The sequence below is a fragment of the Ranitomeya imitator genome, chromosome 6 (assembly GCF_032444005.1).
Source record: "Ranitomeya imitator isolate aRanImi1 chromosome 6, aRanImi1.pri, whole genome shotgun sequence".
In the NCBI taxonomy this organism is placed as follows: domain Eukaryota; kingdom Metazoa; phylum Chordata; class Amphibia; order Anura; family Dendrobatidae; genus Ranitomeya; species Ranitomeya imitator.
This window is the reverse complement of record NC_091287.1, coordinates 488,668,084-488,687,827: the sequence shown is the minus strand read 5'-3', so window position 1 is coordinate 488,687,827 and position 19,744 is coordinate 488,668,084. Positions and strand designations below refer to the sequence as shown.

Sequence of the window (19,744 nt, the reverse complement as noted above, 5' to 3'; positions counted from 1 at the left end):
ACATGGGAGCCATCGGCTAGCAGGGGCCACAAATATTCTAAAAACGTATAGGCGTCTAGAAACATACAGGCATCTAGAAAACGGAAGTTTTCATTTCCTGATCCCTCACCAATGATTTGATGACAACAAGGCTCTGAGTATGGATCGGATATTGCCTAGGACCTGGACTTGCCATATCTTCAGAAAAGGATGGACTCGCCTATTTATACCATCAACCAATCTTGCTACATTGACGAGGACTCTAGTTCTGCTATAGACTATGCAGTGTCCCTCATAAGGCTAGGTTCACATTGCGTTCGGGCAGTCCGCATAGTGCTACGGACTGCGCTAATGCAATGTCCCAAAAGGGATCGAGTTTGCTGATCCCGCTAGCGCAGATGCCCGATTTGCGCTAGCGAGGAACGGACCGTGAACGCTGCAAGCAGCGTTCGCGGTCCGTCACTCAAATGACGGCACATCGCTAGCGCACGCCCAATGTGGGCGTGCGCTAGCGATGCGTTCACCATTACAAGCAATGGCGGCGTTAACGGACTACGTTACACCGTGTTATGCCGCGGTGTAACGTAGTCCTTTAAACATACTGCCATAACGCTATGTGAACCTAGCCTAAGGAGACTAAACTCCCTCGTAGAGCATTTGCCATTCAGTCCGGATAAGCGATTCACTGGACAGAAGCCTCTACGTGGGAGGCCATGCCTGGCCTGATTTTTAAGGGCGACGGGTCCTTTAAAGGGCACCGATCTCCCCACACCATCAACAGATGAGCACATGGAGTGTCGCCTCCATGTATCCTCTACTGCAGTGTTCCCCAAGTCCGGTCCTCAAGAGCCACCAACAGGTCATGTTTTCAGGATTTCCTTAGTATTGCAGAGGTGATAACTGCATCACCTGCACAGGCAATAATTCCATCACCTGTGCAATACTAAGGAAATCCTGAAAACATGACCTGTTGGTGGCTCTTGAGGACCGGACTTGGGGAACACTGCTCTACTGCATCGAGACCTAACGCCAGACAACCTGCCCTGTCCACCCGGGGACCCGGACTCTGGGGATGTACAGAGGCACCCCTTTTTGGCGTCTGAGCACCCCCCTTTGCATCACCACTATTTAGCGGATGATGCAAGAAGGTGGACGATTTCTCTCCACTTCCCGGTTAAGAGGATGGTGGATCAAGGGTTCCTAATTTTCTACTCTGCACTGTCAAAAGAGAGCGAGGATGGCAGACTGCTTTTTCCTGACACTTGGCAGACTAACCGGGTAGAATCTCTTGTGGTATACCTACCAGTATCTCTGCCCGATGTATCATCAATTAAAAAAACCACTGTCGGATAGCAAATCTGGTTTGTTCCGTCTTGCGGCTTCGGGTTCAGCGCTCTACCCTTCCTTAGCCGCCACATGGGTTGCTTGAGCAATGGTCTCCTGGTCGGAGACCTTAACTACTTCAATTCACACAAGTAACCTTTCCCTGAAGACAGTACAGCTGGCCAATCAAATCTTCTGAGCGGGAGACTAACAAGGGATGGTATTTTTTCTACAGACCAAACCAGCAGTGGAAGGGTTGTCCAGGACAGTCTAGATCTAAGGGATTTTGGTTCCAAAAAGGGGGAATAAAAAGTAAGACCGATCCAGGACCTCAAACTTCTAACAACCTTTTGATAAGGTCCTCTTTTTTCGGATGGCGTTCCTCCGCTCAGGCATTACTTCAACAGAAAAAGGTGGAGTTTCTGGCATCCATCGACATTCGGGATTCTTACCCTCACATTCCTATTTTTCCCCTCTACAAAATTCCCTTTGCCAACAGCGTTTTCAAGTCACGACTTTGCCCTTCGGCCTGGCTACCGCACCCAGAGTGTTCGCAAGGGTCATGGCGGTTGTCATGTTCCTCTGGCACCTTAGTAGCATGGTCCTCCTGCCCTATTTGGTCAATTTTCTAGCCGCTGTTCCAGGACTATGCTCTCACCTGGGCTGGCATCTAAACTTAGACAAGTTTTCCTCATTTCCAGCCCAGCAGATCCTTTTTGAGGATGATCCTGCACAAGAAGGTAATTCTCTCTCGAGTCAAGGTCGTGGCCCTTCAACAGGGAGCTCGCACACTTGATCACTCATCCCCTCAGTTCATTCGATTCGCTAGGAGGGTTCTGAGGAAAAATGGTAACGGCAATGGAAGCAGTTTCCTTCGCTCCGCTCGTTTTCAGCAAGTCAATCAGGCTTTCAAAGGGTAGTCTCTGAGCTCCTTCCTCATCCATGGCCTTCTCTTGGTCCAATGGTTATTAGTGAATACCAATGCCAGTCTTCTCCCGATCATTGCTCTGGGGATCCGAACAGTATGGCTAATCCTACAGCAGGTCCACTGCCTTCAGGCGAGTCACCCCATCCGACTTCATCCGTCAGGTTTTCTCCTCAAGTGAGTGGGGACTTCACCAAGAAGTCTTCCATCAGATCTGCCTTCACTGGAGTACTCCAGATGTAGGTCGGATGGCGTCAAAACTGAACGCCAATGTACTAGAGTTCATGGTTCGGCCTCGAGATCCAAGAGCATCGCAGTGCATGCTCTGTTCTTCCATGGTACCAATTTCCATAACCCCTCTTCCACTACTTCCGAGATCTTTTTGGAAGCAGGAAGGGCCCCAGTGATCCTGGGAGACCCGCACTGACCATGTCAGGATTTCTCGTTTGTGGTACTAGTATTTTTCCGTCTTATTGCAACAAAACTGCAAATATGGACTTCCTCACAGGGAGTCTTCACCTGTGGTTCTTGCCTATCGCATACCGTTAGATCTTTGGGACCTTTAATGGTCCTGGGGGTCTTACAGTAGACTCCTTTTTTGATCCGGACAGACTTTACTATCGGGGAAGGTCACTCCCTTTTTTTTTCTCTGCGATCTTGTCATCCTGATGAGTCTTCAGAGCTTGCCGCTCTGTTCTTTCAGACTTTTTTGCTTATTACCATCAAGGCAAGGTTGTCCTCAGGCCATCCCCTTCCCTTGTTACCAAGGTGGTATTGTATTCCCACTGGTACAGGGGCATCATCCTTCTCTCATCTCTTTTGGCTCCAGTCCACAAAATGGAATGGGTTCTCCATAATCTGGACGAAGTGAGTGCTTCGAGTAGGTACGTATCGAGGACAGCATCCTTCCGAAGGTTGGACACTTTATTTGGGCTTCCTGACGGTAAGAAGGTTTCCTGACAGTCACAGGAAGGGTTTAGCTGTTTCATCGGCCATGTTAGCCTGGTGGATTCGTTTCACCATCCAGGAGTCCTTCCGTGCTACATGTCAGCCTATCGCCCTGTCTGAGGGGTCTAGGCACCAGATGCCGGCAAGCACGGCTGCAAGTTTGCGGATTCATCCAGTCTGCATGCATTCTTGAAGCACTATAATTCCCACACTTCCACAGATGTGAGTTTGGACAGGCAAACTCTTCAGGCCGCGGTGGCGCACTTGTAAGTAGCGGTTACACAGGGCCTGATCTGATGTTGTCCCCACCCAGGGACTGCATTGGGACGTCCCACGGTCTGTGTCCCCCAATGAGGGGAAGGAGAAATAGGGATTTTTGTGTACTCACCATAAAATCCTTTTCTCCGAGCCATTTATTGGGGGACACAGCTCCCACCCCATTATTAGCTTGTGCTTGTTTTATAATTTGATATGCTATACTCTCATATATAATATGACATGCTATATGCTCATGTTATTGATATCCTACTGCTTTTGCATCGAACTGGTTAGCTGAGAGCCAGCAGGAGGGTGTATACTGCAGGGGAGGAGCTAACTTTCTTTGTTTCACTTAGTGTCAGCAGCATACACACACGGTCTGTGTCCCCCAATTAATGGCTCGGAGAAAAGGATTTTACGGTGAGTACACAAAAATCCCTATTCCTGTTCCCAAAAATTTGAAAAAGTGATTTAAACAAATAAATAAAATTATGTACCCTCAAATGGCCCCAATATAAGCTTTAACTCCTCCCACAAAAAGCAAGCTTCCACTTGGATCTGTCGTCTGTCAACAGAAAAATGGAGGTTCAGACTGTTGGAATGAGCTCACTGATGAATTCTCAGAGGGTGGCCACCTTCTCTTTTTTTTGTGAGGAAGGCTACACACATACCCCCTACCTGTCCTGTCCATATAATGGCTGCCAGCGGAGGAGCATGTGGCCAGACCTGTCCATCAGTCTCCTCCAATTGTAAAACGCCTCACAGGGGAAAGCTGCTTTTCTACTGGACACAAACTTAAGATCCAAAAAGCGCTCCTTCGGTTTGGATCCCTTTCGGGTGCCAAAATATGGGGTATCGCTGTACTCAGGAGAAATCAAATTGTGTGCTCTATTCTCTACTGTGACCTTTGTAAAAAAAAGAAAAATTTTGGGTTGAAATATTGACATGGGGAAAAAATTTCATTTTCACATCCCGATGTTATAGACTTTCATGAAAAGCTCCTGTAGCTTCAAAAATGATCACTACACCACAAGATTAATTAAATAAACGGGTATAGTTTTCAATATGGGGTCATTTGTGGGATGTCTGTTGTATCGGCATCTGGGGGGCTCTGCCAATGTGACGTGACGTCTGCAGTCTGTTCCAGCCAAATTTATGCTCAAATAGCACTCCTTTCCTTCTGTCCCGTCAGTAGTTTCTGACCTCATATCGGAGTGCGGTCAACAGAAATTGCTTAAAGGGAACCTGTCACCTGAATTTGGCGGGACTTGTTTTGGGTCATATGGGCGGAGTTTTCGGTGTTTGATTCACCCTTTCCTTACCCGCTGGCTGCATGCTGGCCGCAATGTTGGATTGAAGTTCATTCTCTGTCCTCCGTAGTACACGCCTGCGCAAGGCAATCTTGTGTACTACGGAGGACAGAGAATGAACTTCAATCCAATATTTCGGCCAGCATGCAGCCAGCGGGTAAGGAAAGGGTGAATCAAACACCGAAAACTCCGCCCATATGACCCAAAACAAGTCCCGCCAAATTCAGGTGACAGGTTCCCTTTAAACACATTTTTCAGTTCATTCTCTCATCCCAGCTTGTGAAAATGGAAAGAAAAAAAAAAAAAAACATTTTAGTGGAAATTTTTTTTTTTTTAAATTTCTATTACACTTTGCAATTATTTCTGTGAAGCGCCAGAAGGGTTAACAAACTTAATATGTACAATTGTGAATAGTCCAAGGAGTGCACTCTTTAACCCCTTCATGACCTTGGGATTTTTCATTTTTCCGTGTTCGTTTTTCACTCCCCTCCTTCCCAGAGCCATAACTTTTTTATTTTTCCGTCAATTTGGCCATGTGAGGGCTTATTTTCTGCGGGACGAGTTGTACTTTTGAACGACACCATTGGTTTTAGCATGTCGTGTACTAGAAAACAGGAAAAAAAATTCCAAGTGCAGTGAAATTGCAAAAAAAAGTGCAATCCCACACTTGTTTTGTTGTTTGGCTTTTTTGCTAGGTTCACTAAATGCTAAAACTGACCTGCCATTATGATTCTCCAGGTCAGTACGAGTTCATAGACACCAAACATGACTAGGTTATTTTTTACCTAAGTGGTGAAAAGAAATTCCAAACTTTGCTAAAAAAAAAAAAAATGTGAGCCATTTTCCGATACTCGTAGCGTCTCCATTTTTTATGATCTGGGGTCGGTTGAGGGCTTATTTTTTGCGTGCCGAGATGACGTTTTTAATGATAGCATTTTGGTGCAGATACGTTCTTTTGATCGCCCGTTATTGCATTTTAATGCAATGGCGTGGCGACCAAAAAAACGTAATTCTGGTGTTTCGAATTTTTTTCTCGCTACGCCGTTTAGCGATCAGGTTAATGCTTTTTTTTAATTGATAGATTAATTCTGAACGCGGTGATACCAAATATGTGTAGATTTGATTTTTTTTAATTGATTTATTTTGATTGGGGCGAAAGGGGGGTGATTTAACCCCTTCACCCCCGGAGCTTTTTCCGCTTTTTCATTTTCGTTTTTTGCTCCCCTCCTTCCCAGAGCCATAACTTTTTTATTTTTCCGTCAATATGGCCATGTGAGGGCTTATTTTTTGCGGGACGAGATGTACTTTTGAACGATACCATTGATTTTACCATGCCATGTAACAGAAAACGGGAAAAAAATTCCAAGTGTGATGAAATTGCAAAAAAAGTGCAATCTCACACTTGTTTTTTGTTTGGCTTTTTTGCTAGGTTCACTAAATGCTAAAACTAACCTGCCATTATGATTCTCCAGGTCATTACGAGTTCATAGACACCAAACATTTCTAGGTTATTTTTTATCTAAGTGGTGAAAAAAATTTCCAAATTTTGCTAAAAAAAAAAAAAAAAAAATTGCGCGATTTTCCGATACCCGTAGCGTCTCCAATTTTCGTGATCTGGGGTCAGGTGAGGGCTTATTTTTTGCGTGCCGAGCTGGCGTTTTTAATGATACCATTTTGGTGTAGATACGTTCTTTTGATCGCCCGTTATTGCATTTTAATGCAATGTTGCGGCGACCAAAAAAACGTAATTTTGGCGTTTTGATTTTTTTTCTCGCTACGTCATTTAGCGGTCAGGTTAATCCTTTGTTTTTATTGATAGATCGGGCGATTCTGAACGCGGCGATACCAAATATGTGTATGTTTGATTTTTTTTTAATTGTTTTATTTTGATTGGGGCGAAAGGGGGGTGATTTGAACTTTTATATATTTTTAATTTTTTTTATATTTTTAATCACTTTTTTTTTTTAATTTTAGCATGCTTCAATAGCCTCCATGGGAGGCTAAAAGCATGCATAACTCGATCGGCTCTGCTACATAGAGGTGAAGTACAGATCACCTCTATGTAGCAGAAATGCAGGGTTGCTTTGAACGCCGACCACAGGGTGGCGCTCAAAGCAATCGGCCATCAACAACCATAGAGGTCTCAAGGAGACCTCTGGTTGTTATGGCGATGCACTGCTGACCCCTGATCATGTGACGGGGGTCAGTAGTGCGAGCAATACCGGCCGCGCGGCCGGGAGCGCTAGTTAAATGCCGCTGTCAGCGCTTGACGGCGGCATTTAACTAGTTAATGAGCGCGGGCGGATCGCGATTCCGCTCGCGCTCATTGCGCGCACATGTCAGCTGTACAAAACAGCTGACATGTCGCGGCTTTGAGGTGGGCTCACCGCCGGAGCCCACCTCAAAGCAGGGGATCTGCCAGCTGACGTACTATTCCGTCAGCTGGCAGAAAGGGGTTAAACTTATATATTTTTTTTTTTTCACATTTTTTTTTTTACTTTTGCCATGCTTCAATATCCTCCATGGGAGGCTAGAAGCAGGCACAACGCGATCGCCTCTGCTACATAGCAGCGATCTTATGTTCGCTGCTATGTAGCAGAAAATCAGGTGTGCTGTGAGCGCCGACCACAGGGTGGCGCTCACAGATACCGGCGATCAGTAACCATAGAGGTCTCAAGGACCTCTATGGTTACAATGGAGAAGCATCGACGACCTCCGATCATGTGACGGGGGTCGGCGATGCCGTCATTTCCGGCCGGATGCGGTAGTTAAATGCCGCTGTCTGCGTTTGACAGCGGCATTTAACTAGTTAATAGATGCGGGCAGATCGCGATTCTGCCCGCGCCTATTACGGGCACATGTCAGCTGTTCAAAACAGCTGACATGTCCCGGCTTTGGTGCGGGCTCACCGCGGAGCCCTGCATCAAAGCGGGGCTTCTGACCTCGTACGTACTATCCCGTCCGAGGTCAGATAGGGGTTAAACAATATTTTGGGAGTTTTCTAACATGTAGGCCCATCAAAGTGACTTAAAATTGTAATTGGTTTGGAAAAAAGAAAAATAGATTTGGTAAATTTTGTTAAAGGGAACCTGTGGGCAGGATTGTGCACAGTAACCTACACACAGTGTCAGGTCGGCGCCGTTATTCTGATTACAGTGATATCTGGGTGAAGAAATCAGTCTTGTGATTCTTGTTTAAATTTTATTTTCAATTTTAGTTAATGATATGCCCGTGCTCCGGGGCGGCCTGTGGGGGTCTTCATGTGGTGCTCTGCTTAGGTATTCATCAGTATGGTTTCTGACAGGTCGCTGATCCCTCACTGATCTGCCCTCTATTTTACATACTGAATATTATGTGTATTGAAAAAAAAAAAATGACATTCAGCAGGCAGAAGCCGGCTATCCAATAGATGCTACTGCACGGGCGTGGCCGGCGCTATTTTGAGATATTTTTTTTTTCCCCACAATAAATGTATATGACTAAGTAAAACAACTTAATGCATATTATAGATGGGATCATGCTGCAGCCAAGGCACCGCTGCCTGTCTGCTGAATGTGATTTTTTTTTTTTCTCCAAAAACGGATCAGTGACCCACCATAAGCCATCAGTATGAATTGCTAAGCAGAGCACCACATGAAGACCCCCACAGGCCGCCCCGGAGCACGAGAATCTCTAATGCAAAACTAAAAATAAAGATTACACCACAGCCACAAGATGGATTTCATCACCAGGTATCAATTTTAATCAGTATAACAGCGCCGACTTGACACTGTCAGTAGGTTACTCGGCACAATCCTGCTGACAGGTTCCCTCTAAAGGGAATTTGTCACCAGGTTTTTGACCCATAATCAGAGGGCAGAGACCCTGATTTCAACGATAAAGCAGTTACTGGGCTGCTTGTTGTCATTTTCATAAAAATCAGTTTTCTATGCTTCAGATCTAGCAGTTCTCTGATTGCCAAGCGCTGTGTAACCCTGCCCACACCACTGATTGTCAGAAAGCTGCCAATCAGGGATGGGGTTGCTGTTACACTGAGCACACGAATATGGAGGACTGCCTGGCAGCATGTTTACTAGTCCTCTAATGAATCTCCTGCTGCTAAAACAAAAAAAAGTTTTCTCAAAATTACACTACATCGCTGGAATTAGGATCTCTGCACCTACATTATGCTGTCTTTAAGATTAGGAAACACAATCCTGGTAACAGATCACCTGCAAAAATTTGAAAAATTGTTGCTAAACTTTTAACCCTTCTAATATCCTAACTAGTCGAATATACTCGTTACTTGAGATTTCCCGAGCACGCTTGGGTGACCTCCGAGTATTTTTTAGTGCTCGGAGATTTAGTTTATCTCCCCTCAGCTGAATGATTTACAGCTACTAGCCAGCTTGATTACATGTGGGGATTCCCTAGCAACCAGGCAACCCCCACATGTACTTATGCTGGCTAACAGATGTAAATCATTCAGCTGCGGCAATAAAAACTAAATCTCCGAGCACTAAAAAATACTCAGAGATTACCCGAGTGTGCTCGGGAAATCTCGAGTAACGAGTATATTCGCTCATCACTATTCCTAACAAAATAAAAGGGTGTAGCAAAACTGGTGCTGATGTAATGTAGCTATAAGAGAAATCGAAGTTGGAAAACAACAATTTACCACTTTTGTAAAATTTCTGATCTTTTTCATATTGCATACAAGTTTTACCAACCTACTTTACCCCTAACAGGAAGCACGTAGTATCACGAATGCTCAGAATCACTTGAATTGGGAGAAGCACCCCTCTGGTATTAACACAACAGGACACATCAGATTAGAAAAATGGGGTTGAGGGGAGGGTGAGAACAGTAAAGGTAACAGTAACTGGTTCAGGGAAACTCTGTGATGTGGTATTGATATGTTGGACATTGTGCATCTATAATGACGAGTTATAATACGTATACAGTCATAGGAACACACATCATCTGTCTATTCCGATCTACCCAGGCTAATGTCGTATGTGAGGCAATGACTGGTATTATATGCGAGGGTCGCTATGTGTCCCCCAGGATGCCCATAGAAGGGTATTAAGACCGCTGGAGTGGATTGCAGTCACAGGTACAGCTGTGATTGCAGGTCAAAATAAAAGTTTTGTCTTCGGCAAGCTATTTTCCCAAGGCAGATTTAAGAAAACTCGGTATGGGCTGTTTTTGAAAACTGACTACAGGAAGGTAGTGGGGCGATTCATTTCCTCCCAGCCAGGTCTTACAAGTGGCCTATGGCCACAGGTTCTTTGTAAAAGCCCCGCAGCAAAGGGTGGAGTATCAGATTTGGTTTACAAGCATGCAGAGCAGGAGAATCTGCAGCGCTCAGCCTGTATGAAGCAACACTGAGCCAAAAGGCCTGGTACCCCTGAGCATATACGGTGGTGCAGTCGCCCACGGCAACCGGTCTCATTTTTCCCAGCTGCGATCCAGACGATGTCTTTGAGTTCCAGTTGTAAGTTTTCTTTGAACATTAACCCCGTACCGACATCGGACGTACTATACCATCCGATGTCGGCTCCCCTGCTTTGATGCAGGGCTCCGCGGTGAGCCCGCACCAAAGCCGGGACATGTCAGCTGTTTTGAACAGCTGACATGTGCCCGCAATAGGCGCGGGCAGAATCGCGATCTGCCCGCACCTATTAACTAGTTAAATGCCGCTGTCAAACACAGACAGCGGCATTTGACTACCGCTTCCGGCCGGGCGGCTGGAAATGACGTCATCGCTGTCCCCAGTCACATGATCGGGGGTCGGCGATGCGTCTCCATTGTAACCATAGAGGTCCTTGAGACCTCTATGGTTACTGATCGCCGGTAGCTGTGAGCGCCACCCTGTGGTCGGCGCTCACAGCACACCTCCATTTCTGCTACTTAGCAGCGATCAGCAGATCGCTGCTATGTAGCAGAGGCGATCGGGTTGTGCCTGCTTCTAGCCTCCCATGGAGGCTATTGAAGCATGGCAAAAGTAAAAAAAAAAAAAAGTTGAAAAAAAAAATGTTAAAATAAAAAAAAAATATGAAAGTTTAAATCACCCCCCTTTCGCCCCAATCAAAATAAATCAATAAAAAAAATATAAAATCTACGCATATTTGGTATCGCCGCGCTCAGAATCGCCCGATCTATCAACTAAAAAAAGCATTAACCTGATCGCTAAACAGCGTAGCGGGAAAAAAATTCGAAACGCCAGAATTACGTTTTTTGGTCGCCGCGACATTGTATTAAAATGCAATAACGGGCGATCAAAAGAACGTATCTGCACCGAAATGCTATCATTAAAAACGTCATCTCGGCACGCAAAAAATAAGCCCTCAACCGACCCCAGATCATGAAAAATGGAGACGCTACAGGTATCGGAAAATGGCGCAATTTTTTTTTTTAGCAAAGTTTGGAATTTTTTTTCACCACTTAGGTAAAAAATAACCTAGTCATGTTAGGTGTCTATGAACTCGTACTGACCTGGAGAATCATAATGGCAGGTCAGTTTTAGCATTTAGTGAACCTAGCAAAAAAGCCAAACAAAAAACAAGTGTGGGACTGCACTTTTTTTTGCAATTTCACCGCACTTGGAATTTTTTTCCCGTTTTCTAGTACACGACATGCTAAAACCAATGATGTCGTTCAAAAGTACAACTCGTCCCGCAAAAAAATAAGCCCTCACATGGCCAAATTGACGGAAAAATAAGAAAGTTATGGCTCTGGGAAGGAGGGGAGCGAAAAACGAACACGGAAAAACAAAAAAATCCCACGGTCATGAAGGGGTTAAAAGACCTTGGTTTTGAACTTTCCTGTTGTCACTGCCTGTCTGTCACACTCCACTATATACAACCAAATAACCACAGTGCCAGCACCTCCACTTCCATGGTTGTGCAGACACAGGCTGGGGTCCGTCCTCCCACCGCTTCATGTGTCTGTATCTAATGAAGGAGACCGGCTGTCTATTTGACCTCTTTATGCTATGGCTAATGCACAGACCCCCAGTCCCCTTCATCATGTACCAATACATAGTGTGCATCGGGCTGAAAGCGGGAAGATCAGCTTGCCCTCTTTTGGACACCAACAGATTTACCTACATGTGCTTTTATGACATCCCATCCTACATCATAGGCACTGACATGGAGTCTGTTCACCACTTTACAGCTGACATTCTTCTGGGAAGGTTTTCTACAAGATTTTGGAGGTGTCTGTGGGAGGTTTTGCCTCATTCATCCAGAAAAGCATTTGTGATGATGTTGGAGGAGAAGACCCGGCTCGTAATCTCTTGGCTAGTTCATCCCAAAGGTGTTGGATGGGGCTGAGGTCGGAGCTCTGTGCAGTCAGCGATGTTCTACCACACTAAACTTACCCAACCATGACTTTATGGACCTTGCTTTGTGCCACTGGGGCAAAATCATTGGGAACAGAAAGGACCTTCCTCAAATGAATATGATCAACTTTAAAATCAATACTGGAAACCATTCAATGTGAAACAGAAAACATGACATTTTATAAGTAATGTCTACATCATTTAATGCAGGAAAATGACAACTGCTGTTACATAATATGGTGTGACCATTACTCTTTCAGACCACAAGGTGGCGACATTTCCCTCATCTTGCGGTTTCTTATTTCTTGATATCACATAGAACATTGAGATCAGGCAAAGAAAGTTCAGTAACTCCACCGATCGAGTTTATATATAAGGCACAAACTGTTGTCACAGAAGATTGTCACTACGTGCTGAAGTCTTGGCAATGTGATATGAGTTCTGATGGGCTTATCTCTCACTTAAACATCTAAAGAAGCTCCAGAAATTCTACAGCAACAGTACAAACAAAAAGTCCAGATTATGAAGGTTTCAGAATGCACTTATTCTTCTACACCAGCTGTATCTGCAAAAAAAAAAAAAATAGTTTTCTCATTCTCAATGATATCGCTACTATTCATTACCTAGTAGCTGAGCGCCATTGTGATATTGCTAAACTTTTCAGAAATATATTACTTATGTTAGGCCTCCTTCACAGGTCCATGTTTCCAGTACGTGTAGCATCCATTTTTTTCACGGATATCACACACATTATAATCTAGGAGGCTGCTCACATGTCCGTGCAAAAAACAAGGTGTCCCGTCTGTGTTTTTATGGCAGCACGGAGGACAAGGACCAATAAAAGCCCATGGGTCCGTGAAAAACAGGGGAGGCATCCATGAACTGTACGTGTTTAACATTGCAAAGTGTAGGAGAAGCTTTGTCATTTTTTTTATTTATTGATCCATCCGTGAAAAGCACACATGGTAAAAATGGATACACAGATGACAAACTGATGGAGAACAGCAATGGCACCAGTACTGGTTTTTCACATCCGTGTTTAAACCTAAAACTAAAATGGCCATTGTTGTGTTACACTAACTAAAATGTTAATAGGACAGGACTAGTGATGAGTGAGCATGCTCGAGTGGTCTCCGAGTATTTCAGCGTGCTCGGAGATTTAGTTTATGTCGACACAGCTGCATGATTTGCGGCTGCTAGACAACTTGAATACATGTTACATGTGAGGATTGCCCGTTTGATAGGGAATCCTCACATGTATTCAGGATGTCCAGCAGCCACATGCAGCTGTGTCGACAAACTAAATCTCCGAGCACGCTGAAATACTTGGAGACCACCTAAGCATGCTCGGAGAAACTCGAGTAACGAGCATCACTAGACAGGACCCTTTGAGCATAAACATTAGGAATATTCCCAGTGGATATTTTGATTTAATACTGGAAATGCTAGGAGTGCTGAGGTAAGAAGATGCTGCTTACAATGCTGTCCACCCGGTCTGATCAAGTACTGGAGATAGCAGGGATGCTGAGGTAAGAAGAGGCTGCTCACACTGCTGTCCATCTTGTCTATATGATCAAATACTGGAGATAGCAGGGATGCTGAGGTAAGAAGAGGCTGCTCACACTGCTGTCCTCTCTGTCTATATGATCTAATACTGGAGATAGCAGGGATGCTGAGGTAAGAAGAGGCTGCTCACACTGCTGTCCATCTTGTCTATATGATCAAATACTGGAGATAGCAGGGATGCTGAGGTAAGAAGAGGCTGCTCACACTGCTGTCCTCTCTGTCTATATGATCTAATACTGGAGATAGCAGGGATGCTGAGGTAAGAAGAGGCTGCTCACACTGCTGTCCTCTCTGTCTATATGATCTAATACTGGAGATGGCAGGGATGCTGAGGTAAGAAGAGGCTGCTCACACTGCTGTCCATCTTGTCTATATGATCTAATACTGGAGATGGCAGGGATGCTGAGGTAAGAAGAGGCTGCTCACACTGCTGTCCATCTTGTCTATATGATCAAATACTGGAGATAGCAGGGATGCTGAGGTAAGAAGAGGCGGCTTACATTGCTGTCCACCTTATCTATCTGGTCTAATACTGGAGTTACCAGGAGTGCTGAGGTAAGAGACTGCTCATACTGCTGTCCACCTTGTCTATCTGGTCTAATACTGGAGTTACCAGGAGTGCTGAGGTAAGAGACTGCTCACATTGCTATCCACCTTATATATATGATCTAACACTAGAGATACCAGGGGTGCTGAGGTAAGCAGCGACTGTTCACACTGTAGTCCACCATTCTATGTGATTTAATACTAGAGATACCAGGAGTGATGGGGTAAGGAGAGGCTGCTCACACTGCTGCCCACCCTGTCCTTACTGCACATGCTAACAGTCATCTGACTAACATTGTAGGTCATGTTTCTGTTAGTGTAACAAGACAGCAGCCATTTTGATGTAGCAATTACCTCATTAGACAAAAAGTGATTTGCTAATGAAATGTATTTAGTTATTTATCATGACATTTTCTTTAGCTATTCTATGTCTTATTCCTGGACGGGGAAAATAAGTGAATAATTCATCATTTGTGCTTTTTTTTAGGTCACTTTTCTTTTTTGTTTTGTGGTATTCATTGACCATTTTTTGTGCCAAATTATTCAAAATTGTGCACGCGGTTCATGAATTTTGTGCAAAATCAAAACTATTTTTTTTAACTTTTTTTTGCTACTTTATAACGCAAAAAGTTGCATGGTCTACTAAAATGTTATTATATTTTAGGAAAAATTCAAGCCATACCAAAAATACCTCCATGGGTGTACTATAGTATATGTGCACAATAATAATATTTTTTCGCTTTTTTAAAACCTCGCAATTGATGAATAAGCTGAAGAATTTTGGAAATCGCAAACCACACTCCCAATGGCTAACATAAAAAAAAAACCAACGGGTGAACATGTAAAATAGATTTTAAAAAAGGTACAAATTAAAAGAATAAGGCACAATTGAAATGCACAGAGGCAAAAACACCAAAAACTGGACAAAAAAAAGATGCAAATGTTATAATTGGACCCAAGGGCTTTGCTTTTTTTTTTTTTACTACCCTGATGACTCGCACAGTCAGTACATCAGTGATCTTTAGGGTATGTACTATGGATGCATTTCAGTGTTGAACTGGTAAAAGACTTTACAACAGGTCTGACCTGTATGTAATTTAAGCAGCTTTTCTTCCCCGCCATGACAAGGGTGATTTACAAAGGAAAAAAAAAATGCAATATACGGATGAGTGGCATACAGGTACAATCCTATTGACAATACAATAGTAATTGACTGACAAACACACCAGTTTTGCACACATGCGACATGTGTAAAGTTGGAGTATCTCCTTACATAACTAGTGAGCCAAGCAAAGTAACAGAAGAGCAGCAATGACGGATCTTCTCATTACGTGGACAGAAATGTTTGTCTCACCAGTGTAACAAAGAGGACATTCACTCACCTATCATTGTACCCATCTCTGGTTCCACCTCATCCACTGGGTGTCCTGTTTCATCCTCTTTTGTCTCGGGCCCCTCACTCACAGCCTCTTCTTGCATCTTGGCTTCCACAGCTTCTTCTATCTCACCTGGACACAGTCACCATGGATATATGGCGTTAGACCTTTGCCTACTAATGCCGGTCATGTACAGTATCATTACAAGATCTATCAGATGGTTACGATATGGCTGCACTGGCCGGCCGACCTCGAACAGGCCAACTAACCGAAGCCTATGAGATCTGAGTTCATCAATTAAACTGTAAATCGTAGCTGCAATACGGAAGGTAAAATATGCTGGAGCCATGGCCACCTAATAGTATGACTGTATGTTTTTAGCGCGATGTCCCAATGATGGAGAAGGACAAGAGCCGCAGTCAGGTCAGTCATGAGATCAGGGAACATTCGTATCACCGATTTACTCCTTTTTGGGTCAAAGTTCAATTAGTTTGCATGACTAAAAATGTATAAAAGATTCCCTTCCTCACTGCCACATCTCCAACACATGGGACTCATGTCAGGGAAAATTGAATATAGTTGAGATGGAACTCTACACCATCAAGACAGCAATTTATAATTAGCCTCATGGAAATGAGAACTCGATGCTTTAGGAGATGCCTCTATTGAGGCCTAAATCCCCTTCACACTGGGTCTGGTGGGTTAATGAGTAAGGAGTCTTAAGATGACAAGGTGTGCATCAGTGATCCTGCAATTGAGCAATCTGTCTCGAAGTCGTTCTCACTACTAAAGCAGGCTCTAGGATGGATTGACTGAAAAAATTAAATGGTCGACCTACTCTCCATGCATGTAGGTTGGATAGTGAAGGAATTCCAAGGAGATGATCCTTTGAAGGCGGGGGTGTCCTGCTCCAAAATGACAAACTCTGAAATGGCCCCTATTTATCCAAACTCGGAAAACACTATCGTCGACCCGGGGGAAAAAGTGGATTGCCCAAAATGGGAAACATGGAAAAGTATTGCGGTATGATGTGGTAACGCACTACAGGTAAGGAACAGCAAGCCAGAGTATCCCCAATTGTGGGATGTGTCTTAAGCACTTTGACCAAAGTAGAGCCCAACCAGGGGGCCGATATGAGAGGGATATTTACTTTTCCGGGGCCATTTCTACCCCAATCCAATATCCTAGACAGGTGGGAGGCAATATAGAAAGATCTGAAGTCGGGCAGCGCTATATCCTCTGAATATTTGGAGCAATGTAATATAATTCATCTAAGAAGAGGTTTGCTTGCCCAAATAAACTTGGTTTGTACTGATGCTTAACCCCTTAGTGACAGAGCCAATTTGGTACTTACTGACCAGGCCAATTTTTACAATTCTGATCACAGTCACTTTATGTGGTTATGACTCTGGAACCCTTCAAAGTATCCCACTTCAATATGACTTGGGTTTATTTATGAAAAAACGGAAATATGGCAAAAAAAAATTGAAATTTTCAAAATTTCAATTTTTATGCCCTTAAATCAGACATATATGTCACACAAAATGCTTAATAAATAACATTTTCCACATGTCTACTTTACATCAGCACAATTTTGAAAACCAAATATTTTTTTGTTAGGGAGTTATAAGGGTTAAAAGTTGACCAGCGATTTCTCATTTTTACAACACCATTTTTTTCTTAGGGACCACATCACATTTGAAGTCACTTTGAGGGGTGTACATGACAGAAAATGCCCAAAAGTGACACCATTCTAAAAACTGCACCCCTCAATGTGCTTAAAACCACATTCAAGAAGTTTATTAACCCTTTATGTGCTTCACAGGAACTGAAGCAATGTTGAAGGAAAAAATGAACATTTAACTTTTTTTCACAAACATTTTACTTCCGAACCAATTTTTTTTATTCTCACAAGTGTAAAAAGAGAAAATGAATCACAAAAGTTGTTGTGAAATTTCTCCTGAATACGTCGATACCTGCGCACGGCAGAGCTTGGAAGGGAAGGAGCGCCGTTTGACTTTTTCAACACAGAATTGGCTGGAATTGAGATCGGATGCCCCTGATGTACCTGAACAGTGGAAACCCCCCCACAAGTGACACTATTTTGGAAACTAGACCCCCCCCCAAGGAAGATGTGTGGTGAGCATTTTGAACCACCAAGTGCTTCACATTTTATAAAGAGCCATGAAAATAAAAAATCATATTTTTTTTTCCACAAAAATGATCTTTCCGCCCCAAATTTTTTATTTTTCCAAGGGTAACGGGAGAAATTAGACACACAAAAGTTGTTGTGCAATTTGTCCTGAATAAGCCGATACCCCATATGTCGGGGTAAACCACTGTTTGGGTGCATGGCAGAGCTCAGAAGGGAGGGAACACAGTTTGACTTTTTGAACGCAAAATTGGCTGGAATCAATGGTGGCGCCATGTCGTGTTTGGAGACCCCCTGATGTACCTAATCAGTGGAAATCCCCCAATTCTAACCCCAACATTAACCCAACACACCCCTAAACTTAATCCCAACCCTAACCATTACCCTAATCACAACCCTAACCCCAACACACCTCTATCCCTAATCCCAACCTAGCCCTAACACTAACCCTAACTTTATCCCAACTCACTTTAGCCCAGCTCGCTTTAGCTCAACTCACTTTAGCCCAATTCACTTTACCCCAACTCTAACCCTAATGGAAGAATGGAAATATATATTTTTTATTTTATTATTTTTCCATAACTAAGGGGGTAATAAAAGGGGTTTTTAGCTACTATTTTTTTATTTTGATCACTGTGATAGGGTCTATCACAGTGATCAAAATGAACCAATAGGAAAAATTTCTATTGTTGCCGGGTGCTGGCTGGCAGATCTCAGCAGGCGCATGCACCTGCCATTTTCTCCCGAAAGAAGACTACGGCGGCCCAGGGGACATCGCGGGGGACGGCAGGGACTCCAGAGGTACAGGGGGGGGTGATTGGGGACCCTATTTCTATCTCCTCTGATGTGCGATCACAGAGGAGAGAGAAATTAAATGGAAAGTCAGACTTCTTTCTTTTTGTGGTTGCCATTATACCATTAATAACGGCAATCAACACCGGGGTCGGTAAAAACCGACCTGAACCATGTTCTCTGGGGTCTCAGCTACGCCAGCAGCCAAGACCCCAGAGAAATTTGGGGGGGGCGCTATAACCTTAAAAAGCGACGCTGTGGTTTAAGTACCCTTAATCGGCGGTCATTAAGGGGTTGATTCCTCAAGAAAGACAAGGGAGCTTGACATAAAATTCGGGGTAAATGATTATAGAATTTGAGATATAAAATAAAAATTGCGGTCAAATAGGTGCAATAAAATATAACTTTTATTTGAAAAATTATCAAGATATATGAAGTGGGAATGCAACAAAAGCTACCTTACCGAGTGTGGGAAGGAAGGAATTATTGCAAAGTGATTTTTTATTTTTTAACTGCTTGTTGCCATGTTCACCAACCAATGCTGCAATGTATGACAAATGGATGAACATGTCCAGTACTTACAAGCTATTTGCAACAGAGCTTGTAAGTGCTGCTCTGAAGCTGGACAGGATTGCTGGACTGCAGTTAGTTCCCAATCCTGGCCAACTTCAAACCAACTCTTCACCTCCAAAGCTGCAGTGGTAAAGCTGCCTCTGCTTGCACCATTGGAGCGCACACAATTCAGGCGAGAGGTGTGATCATGCTGCTGATAGAAACCATCTCTTAGGGCTTATTCACATGTCAGCATTTTGCATCAGTGTTTGGATGCCAAAACCAGGAGAAGAGAAAAATTATCATTGAAAGATTGACACTTGTTCTGTGTTTTGGAGACATGGCTGCCTTTGGCAAACAAATACTGATGAAATACTGATCAAATATACCGATTTGTGTCCTTTCACTATATAAAGGAATGTGATCCCTAATGACGAAATGGAAATCACTCCATCTCTCACTATTTGGACGCATTTCAGCAATAAAAAAAGACTATCCTCCCAAAACTTTTTTTTTCTTTTTGAGACTTTAACCCCTTTACCCCCAAGGGTGGTTTGCACATTATGGACCGGGCCAATTTTTACAATTCTGACCACTGTCCCTTTATGAGGTTATAACTCTGGAACGCTTCAACGGATCCCGGGGATTCTGACATTGTTTTCTCGAGACATATTGTACTTCATGATAGTGGTA

The 19,744-nt window shown here is 43.7% G+C and overlaps 1 protein-coding gene across 1 annotated transcript in view; it reads right to left on the bottom strand.

Annotated features, from left to right (window-relative positions):
- Positions 1-12,254: 12,254 nt before the first annotated feature.
- ERICH5 (glutamate rich 5) overlaps positions 12,255-19,744 on the bottom strand; it is a 95,292-nt gene continuing 87,802 nt past the window's right edge. Inside the window, exons 3-4 of the mRNA XM_069731632.1 lie at positions 15,562-15,687; positions 12,255-12,632 (exon numbers count right to left, since the gene is read on the bottom strand). Of these exons, the coding sequence (XP_069587733.1) occupies positions 12,610-12,632; positions 15,562-15,687 (149 nt within the window). The 3' untranslated portion in view covers positions 12,255-12,609. The remainder of the gene's footprint in view (positions 12,633-15,561; positions 15,688-19,744) is intronic.